Genomic DNA, 8,493 nt, shown 5'->3' on the forward strand with positions numbered 1-8,493 from the left:
TAGCACCCAGATGGCTTCCAGGTTTGGTCAGAAGAGAGCTGGAAGATGCCAGGAGGACTCAGGTAATAGCATCCTCTTTCACCAAATTTACATACACACCTTCAGACCATAGATCCTTGAAGATTAATCCATTCATATCTTCCTTTTCCCTCTCTTAATACCATATTTCTGCCTTTAATCCCTCCTGTTTTTCTGGTTCACTATACTACAGATTCCTACCTGCTGAGAGATCCTGGCCTCAATCCTTTACGCAATCCCCCTCACAGCACCTCCTGGTGGGCTGACAGAGAAGAGCACAGAAACCAAGGAGATTCACTCAGGGTGGGTAAGAATTAATTGGGGGGAAAAACAGATTAGTGCTTTAAATTCTGGGCGAGAACTCAACTTTTATTTAATAGGAGCAGCTAAAAGAGATGGATGAACACATGGCCAGGCTTCAGGAGATGCTGAGAAGTGAGCGGGCTAAAGTAAGGCTTGTGTGAAAGAGTATTTAAACACCTCCACACTGTTTCCTTCCTTTCTCAAAAGCACGTTTCCTCTTGGCAGTGCACCCGTCTCCAGCTGCAGTGTGGCCAGCAGGAGGCCGAGCTGCGACATCGAGAGCTGCACAGCAACAGACTGAAGGAGCGACTGTCACAGCTGACCGACAGACACAAACTGAAAGGACCCAGTGAGACTCCCTCTGTCAAACCCACAGAATAATGCAAACACATCTCAGATATATCCTGAAGCGTTTATCTCCTTGTGTTTTACTGTCCAGCCATCGAGGTGTTGAACTTTCCACCTGGAGGCAGAGGCAAAAGAGAGCAGCCAGTCAAATCATTCAGGACTACTGCAAAGTATGTCAGCTGTTGTTTTCATTCACTTTCTGCTCTTTGCATTTCATTCTTCTACTATTTTATTTTATTAAATTTTTTTATCCTCACTTGCTTTCTCCACCTTGCAGACGAGAAGAAGCAACTCTGCGTGTGATGCTGGAGCGCAGAGAAGCAGAGCTCAGAGAGGCGATGAAGCTGCGACACAGCCTCACCACTTTGCTTCATGCACTCAGAGTGGACATGGAACAGGTCAGGATACGCTGACAAGCCTTTTTTTAAAATTAAGAACAGGGATGGTTAGGAACTAACAATTAGACATATCCAAAAAGAATGACTGAAGATCCCGTCCAATGAAAATCAAGTTGTCAACATGTCCATATGGTGTTCTTTTTTATATGCTGGAAGACATATGATGAGCGATGTAAGCAGTCAACACCATTCCTGAGCATTTTATACCTTGAAACTACAGTGTGCTGATGACAGTCTCAAAAACACAGATTTAATTTGTGTTGCAATAAATGCAACACAGTGGTTTCATGTGCAGCTGCAATGAAATGACAAAACTAGAACAATCATTTTATTATGAAATATATTCTGATTGTTGTCTGTTGATTTATTAATTGTTTTAGATCTAGTTTTGACTATATTGAGATAAAAGCTGGAAATTTGCAGGTGAGTAAAGAACGCATACAATTCCTTGGTGGCTCTTACGGCTCTATAGCGCCTATATTCATTTAAAGATCACAAATCAAATTTTTCACTTGTGAACATGTACATATGGTGCTTTTTGATATGCCGGTAGAAAGATTATGAGCGAAATAAGCAGTCAATGCTATGCCTGAGTATTTGTGACCTGATGAGTCTCAAAAATACACATTCAGACTTCCAGGGTTTCATATGTAACTAAAGAACTATTCCCTTTAATTTGCAGTGTGAGACTTTCTGTATCATTATTCATTTTCAGAATCTGTTTGCAGTTCAGACTTGTATGGCTGAATTACTCCAATATTACAGCTTGACATTGTGTAGCCGAGACTAGACTTACAGTGTTTGAGCAGAATCAATATTAAGTTGGATTCACCAGCTGCAGGGACTTCATGGAGCTGTGCATTCCAGAGGAAGCAATGCTGTAGAATTGCCTCCAAGCTATTTTAACATTTAAAAGAATTATTTTCATGAAAATAAATAATCTAAGTATGCAATTTAGATACCAAGAGATGAGTTTTTAGGGGTTACATCCATGACTGATTTTTTAAGATTTACCGCGTGATCTTTTTGCAATAACTTTGGATCCTAGCAAAGTAGAGTTTACATCCATGTAGGTGTAAACTTTGAGACTATAGGTAATTTCTGACATTGGAAACAACATTTGACCCTTTTAAGTAGCTGTTTTGGACCTTGAATGTTCACTGAAATATTAATTCACTGAGCAGCGTGGTTAGGGCATAGACCAAATGGCGTCAACAGCGAGTTTAAAGTTCAAATCCTTGCCTGCCTGCACTTGTACTGCATGTCATTCCCCTGCTCCCTTTCCCCCATTTCTTATAAGCGCTTCCTTGTCTGATGATGTTTTAAGTAGCCATGAACAAAGACCCTTCAGATCACTCAGAAAATGTGAACATCTGCAATTGTGTAAAGCACCTGAGTGCTACTAGAAAGAGATTGTTTTTAAGATCATTTTGACACTCAAGGTCAAAAATTAATTGTAATTTTTGTATTTAAGACCGTGTCGGACTCTGTGGATGTGGCCCAAGCAGACAAAAGGTTGGATCAAGCTGAAGTAGCCCTTGGTGAGCATGTGACGGGTGGAGTCATCCAGAGTTGGAGGCAGGTGCAGATAAGACTGCTGGACATCCTGTCTGAAGGTAAACACATTCAACTATCTTTTAAACAATTCTGTTACATGTTGTAGTTTGTAAGAAAACTACAGTTTTATGTTTGCTAAACCACTGACTGACCAAATCCACTGCAGGCCAAACTGCTGCTGGTACTGACCACGACAAGCTCCTGGCTCAGCTGGAAACTGAGCTGAAAGAGAGTCAGCAGCTTGTCAGGTTACAACAGCAGCTCCTGCAGGTATAACGCTTTATTTTGCACCTACAAACTTTTGTCGTACGCGCTTGTCCAAGCATCAGAATCAGAAATATTCCCTGTGGTTTTCCTGCTGTAGGATAGTCTTGCTTCACCCGTCCCGGCTGAACTGGCTGATTCCTGCTTTGTGGAAGAGTGGGAGCGTCTTCAGGTGCACTGGGCTGAGCTGGAACATCAGAGGAGGACTTTTGTGAGGGAGAGGCAGTCCTTCACTGATGCTGCCATTCGACTGAGTCATGAGGTGAGAAGAAAACGAGGCAGAGACAGTGTTTTAAAGGGTTAACTGACTGGTTGGCTCATTTTGAGTTATGCTGTAGGCCCCTGTAGAGTTAAAGGAGCAGCATGTGAAGTAAATATTTACTAAAGCCACCTTGTCTTTCAGATTGTGCATTTACAGCAGTTTTCTCATACACAAAAAAAAGAACAACATCTCTAAGTCCTGCTTTTTACTGTGTAAATATAAGGCTTCAGTAGAAAGCAACTGGCCTTCTCTGTTAGGTTCCTGAAGACATTTCATCTCCCATCCAAGAGGCTTCTTCAGTTCTAACTACCTGATGGGGAGTCCAAGATATTTGTTGTCACCCCAACGTCAGTCCCATGACTGAAGATGTTAATGGCAGTGAAACTTTCAGGGCAGAGCTCTCAAGACTGCAGTACAAGTAATTAGTTATCCTGTGAGCCTTGGCTCTTTAACAGGCCATTATTCATGTGAGTTGGGATTGACAGTATATATCTGGAACTCATCATCAGTCCATTTGCCTTCTACACTGTTTAAAAAATAAAAATTAAAACCATAAAGCAGTAAAAGCTAGCAGCGAGGGTGCCAAAGAAAATATGTTTGGAAAAAAAGTGGAATACTATATTGTATAAAAACTGTAAAAAAAATCTCTGAAAATAACAACTAATGTCAATAAAATAATTATATTTTTAGTTGGCCTTCGCCCTAAGTTGGCTGGGATAGGATCCATATTTTTACAACGTATATTTTATTCTTGTGTCTACAGCGCCGTGATTTTGAACAGCAGAAGGCTTGTCTTGTGAAGCAGCAGTATCTCTGTGACTCGCCACTGTTTGGCAAAGGAGCTCCAAGCGACAACAGAAGAGAAAGCACCGCTCTCAGTGAGTGGGGCCGATGTTATAATGTGGTGAAATAGTTTTAATGAAATGTCCCCAACAGCATCCATCTTATGTATTTGTCTCCAGATTTCTCAGGTTTAGGGCCCAACAGCATATCCGGCTGTCTTCCAATCTCTCCGTCGTCCACCGAGTCGGGGGCTGCTGCTGTTCATGGATTACATCAGGGGAGAACCAGAGTTCAAACCCCCAGCACGCCTGAGCTCTACTCTGCCCTCAATCTGTCCTACAGGTCAGTGAAGACTCACAGCCACAACATGATAAAGACCTGCCTGATATCATGCAGTTCCCCAGTGTGTCATGGGGCATCAACATGAGATCTCTGGGATACTTTTTTGTGGATAAGGCATCCCATTGATGCTCAGTCAGATTAGGATCTGGGAGTTTTGAGGCCTGGTTGGCACTTTGAGCTCTTTGTCCTGTTTCTCAAGCAGTTTCTGAGCATTTTTTTTTTTCAGCGTATTGTCCTGCTGGGGGTTGCACTGCTGTTGGAGAGTTCTGGGAGGAATGTGTGTTTCATCAGTTTATGTGGATGGTACATGTCAAACTAACAGCGATGCCAGGAGTCGAGTTCTCACAGCAGAGCACTGTATTGTAACGAGACAGCTGGTTGGTTTTACTGGTTGTGGCTGATTGGTGTATGTTGAAGTGTCGATCATACAGACCTAATATAGTGTGTTGCTTTTAGGGCCAATTTTAAATTAATCCTTGTTCCTAGCCAGTCTTTAACTGAAATGATGCTCAAGATATGATTCCTTGGTGCATTTATTTAATGAGCATATTTCTGTGGCACTGATGCAAAATTGACAAATACAACTTCTGTATGTCTCTTTCCTCTCTTTTTGTGAAAGCTTTGCTAGCACTAAAGCTGACATAGATTCAAACTTCTCCCTATAACTGCTGCAATCACTTTGCCATCTCTCCTCCTTCAGATCCAGACTTGCTGATCACCCGTCAGAGACATGGGGCGGTGGGGTTTACAGGACAGAGGACATGACTCAGGGTCCACATTTAGACTGGCCGTTTTACTACATTACTGATGATGGGCAGTAGCAGTGAAAAGCACATTGTACTTTTAATTCCACTTTTCAAAAATAATTAATAAAGACTAATGTTACTCTTCTGCAATTTGTTTTTTTCCATGTGGACATTGTGCCATTTGCTGCATGTTCTAGGATTTATTGGACGGTTGATACTGCAGAGGCAGGAAATGAACAAAGAGAGAAATTATATTTTAATAATGACTGCATTCATACATAACGGAAATCTGTTTTAGAAACGACACTTTATTTTGTTATATGTGTGTGACAATCCACCAGATTAGTTGTAGCTCTGCAAGCAATCAGCATTTCTTTCACTTACTATTTAACTACAACACATTCTGTCTGTCAGCCTTTTTTTTTTTCTCAAAAACTATCCTGGCTTAAGGGTTTCAAACTTCTTAGCACAGTTTAGATTTAAATCGAAGTTTCCATTAATCCTTCTGAGAGGCTGAAGTATGGTGCGGACTAACATTGGGGCCACTGCCTTCTCATATACAAACTGGACCTGCTCAGTTTGAATCCATCCATCCATGAACTATAAACCGCTTAATCCTCACTAGGGTCGCGGGGGGCTGGAGCCTATCCCAGGGCGATGACACCCTGGACAGGTCACCAGTCTATCACAGGGCTACATTTAGAGACAGACAACCAAACACACTCACATTCACACCTACGGACAATTTAGAATCACCAATTAACCTCAACATGTTTTTGGACTTGTGGGATGAACCCAGAGAGAACCCACGCTGCACGGGGAGAACATGCAAACTCCACGCAGAAAGATCCCGGTGCCCCCACCAGGACACGAACCGGCAACCTTCTTGCTGCGAGGCTACAGTGCTAACCAACTGCGCTACCCTGCAGCCAGTTTGAATCCTATCATGATTATTCCTGCTATGTTTATAGTAGAGCTGCACAATAATATAACTTTTTAGCTGATACAACAAGAAAACTCCATTTATTTTCTATGACTAATCTTCAAATTAAGTCTGTCTAATAGAACATAATTTACTCTGATTTGAGAGTTCTCAAATGAGAAATTTATTTAGAAGACCTAGTTTGACATGCAGGCTCTTTTTTTCCGTATTTTGTTGTGGTTGTTATTCCTACATACAGTACATACGATTTCTAGTGTCTCGAAGAGTACATTTTCAGAATGCTCTGGATATTAAAGTATGCTGTCCATGTTGGAAGCAACAAACTGGCGACAAATTAAAGAAAAGCCTGTATGATGACTGGACAAACACAACAAATGCAGATGCTCCCACACAGGTGCACTGCATGGTACAATTAAGCAGTTAACACCCAGTATCACTCTGGGGCAAAAATGCTGAGCAGCACCAGTTAATTCTGAGTTTGTATAAAGACTTAAATGACTTTGAAAGATTGTTGGGGAACAGATTGCAGGAGATTCAGTCAGAGACCGAAGACTGCTCCCCTAGCTTTAATACAAACAGTGACATAAGGGACATCTGTGTTTAGATTTATAGGGAATAACTATGGTTAAAAACTGTAGTCGACTGTGTACATTTGATGACTGATGTTTGTGTATTAGCGTGATTATGTAAAAAGAAAAATGAGGAGCAGCTTTTACTGAGATAGCTGAGAATGTCAAAGCAGGACACAATCAGACTGTTGACAAAAACAGATTATTGTCAATGACACAGAAAGGGATATTATATAGCAGGCCTGCAGTGTGTAAACCCCTCATTAAAAAGATGACTGGGCATTTTAGATTTCAATAGTACCAAAACCATCCACACTGGTCTACTGAGATTTGAAAAAAAAACAAAAGGGCAGGGCATGTGTGGCACAAACCAAAAGAAAGCAACAAGCCTACATGTTTGATCCTTAAAGAAAGAACATCCAGTGGCTCTGTGATGTTGGAGGGGATATTTTGCAGTCATGGATTGAGTCCACTTGTCTCCTTAGAGGACAGGATCACTGCTAATCAAAGATGTTCTGAACGATGAAACTGACAGCAGTGTCTTTCATCCATAAGCCATGAGACGCCACTGAATGGCTGATGAGTATAAATCAATGTACATCTTAAACTATAACCTCCACAGTCTCCAGATCTGAAGCAAACTAAACATCTTCAAGAGGTTTTGGATTGAACATTAGACAGCATTCTCCAACACCATCATCAAAACACCAAATATATTTTGGAAGAACATGTGCATCCCTCGAGTAGAGTTCCAGAGACTTGAAGGATCAGTGCTACGATGCACTATAGTTGTTCTCCAGACACAGTGGTTCCCTACAAGTAGTTTTTCCTTTAATGTGTCACCACTCTGCACATAATCAATTTGCTTTATTTATCTACCTATATAGTACGTGCAGGACTCAAAAAAGAATGAAAGAGACATCATAAATAATGAAATACAAGTGATTTTGGTTTTTCAGTTTGAAAGTGTGCATGAAGAGCCATCATCCAGTTTTACTGATTGGAGCAGACTGCACGCGTTGGTCATGACCTCCCCTGATTGGCTGCTGCACGCCTCTGATCAACACTTGTATTCAATTACCAATCACTGCTGTTCAGCGCGCATCCGGCACCTTCACCTTTATCGCTATTTCAAAGTCAACAACCGTGTGGCCCCGGCGACAGTCTGGCACACCTGACGGAACACACAGCGCGGAAAGTGCGAGAATGAACGGCATGGTTTGGGGACTTTTTCATCACCCGCCGCGCTTCATGGAGTCCGACAACAAAAGTTTCCAGCCCTGGAGAGACTACATGGGACTGTCCGACACCATCAAAGAGATCTTGAGCCGAAATGCTACCTCTGAGTCCTCCCTGACTGCATCCAAACCTGCGCTCTCGGAATCTGGTGATCTGGCTCTGGTGTCTGGTTTTTACGCATCCGGCAGAAGTAACCAACACGCAGACAGTGCGCCGTACTTCCTCCGTAAATCTCCACTCCAAGGTAACTTGAGTCACCAGCACCCCTGTGATGATTTGCGTCCAAATTCGACTCACACAGTGAATTTGAAGCTTGTGCCCAAACCGGCGAGTTCCGGAGCGCCAAAAGAGCGCAAGAAGACGACGCGCTTCAAAACACCTGAGCCGCCTCCGCCTACTGAGCGCATGTTCTGCAGCTTCTGCAAACACAACGGGGAGTCCGAGCTGGTGTACGGATCCCACTGGCTGAAGAACCAGGGAGGAGACGTTCTGTGTCCCTACCTGCGGCAGTACGTGTGTCCCCTGTGCGGAGCCACGGGCGCCAAAGCTCACACCAAGCGCTTCTGTCCCAGAGTGGACAGCGCGTACAGCTCCGTTTACGCAAAGTCCAGACGCTGAACCAACAGGTGGGAGGTTGCAAAGAGACACTGCATATAAGGCAGAATTCTTTTTCAGTAATGAGTGTGATTTTTGTTGTGGGTTTTTTGTGTGTGTGTGTGTT

General features: G+C 42.6%; 2 protein-coding genes across 2 annotated transcripts; both read left to right on the forward strand.

The window, feature by feature from the left end:
• The first annotated feature begins 10 nt into the window (after nucleotides 1-10).
• LOC103356236 (afadin- and alpha-actinin-binding protein B) lies at nucleotides 11-5,167 on the forward strand. The gene is made up of 12 exons (XM_008280319.1): nucleotides 11-62; nucleotides 212-321; nucleotides 399-467; nucleotides 547-670; nucleotides 761-839; nucleotides 947-1,067; nucleotides 2,542-2,683; nucleotides 2,791-2,894; nucleotides 2,989-3,150; nucleotides 3,914-4,028; nucleotides 4,113-4,275; nucleotides 4,976-5,167. Exons 1-12 carry the CDS (start codon nucleotides 11-13, stop codon nucleotides 5,094-5,096), a joined length of 1,362 nt encoding a protein of 453 aa, XP_008278541.1. The 3' UTR covers nucleotides 5,097-5,167.
• Nucleotides 5,168-7,739: 2,572 nt separating this feature from the next.
• On the forward strand, nucleotides 7,740-8,390 carry nanos3 (nanos homolog 3). Its single transcript, XM_008280294.1, has one exon. The coding sequence runs from the start codon at nucleotides 7,740-7,742 to the stop codon at nucleotides 8,388-8,390; it is 651 nt and encodes a 216-aa protein (XP_008278516.1).
• Nucleotides 8,391-8,493: the final 103 nt, after the last annotated feature.

Source organism: Stegastes partitus, unplaced genomic scaffold (assembly GCF_000690725.1).
Source record: "Stegastes partitus isolate 25-593 unplaced genomic scaffold, Stegastes_partitus-1.0.2 Scaffold189, whole genome shotgun sequence".
NCBI classification, from domain to species: domain Eukaryota; kingdom Metazoa; phylum Chordata; class Actinopteri; family Pomacentridae; genus Stegastes; species Stegastes partitus.

Coding starts and splice junctions, on each gene's coding strand:
- LOC103356236 (XM_008280319.1), top strand. CDS start 11: ATGGCTTCCAGGTTTGGTCAGAAGAGAGCTGGAAGATGCCAGGAGGAC. Junction 1,068..2,541: donor TCAGAGTGGACATGGAACAG/GTCAGGATACGC, acceptor TTTGTATTTAAG/ACCGTGTCGGACTCTGTGGA. Junction 2,684..2,790: donor GCTGGACATCCTGTCTGAAG/GTAAACACATTC, acceptor AATCCACTGCAG/GCCAAACTGCTGCTGGTACT.
- nanos3 (XM_008280294.1), top strand. CDS start 7,740: ATGAACGGCATGGTTTGGGGACTTTTTCATCACCCGCCGCGCTTCATG.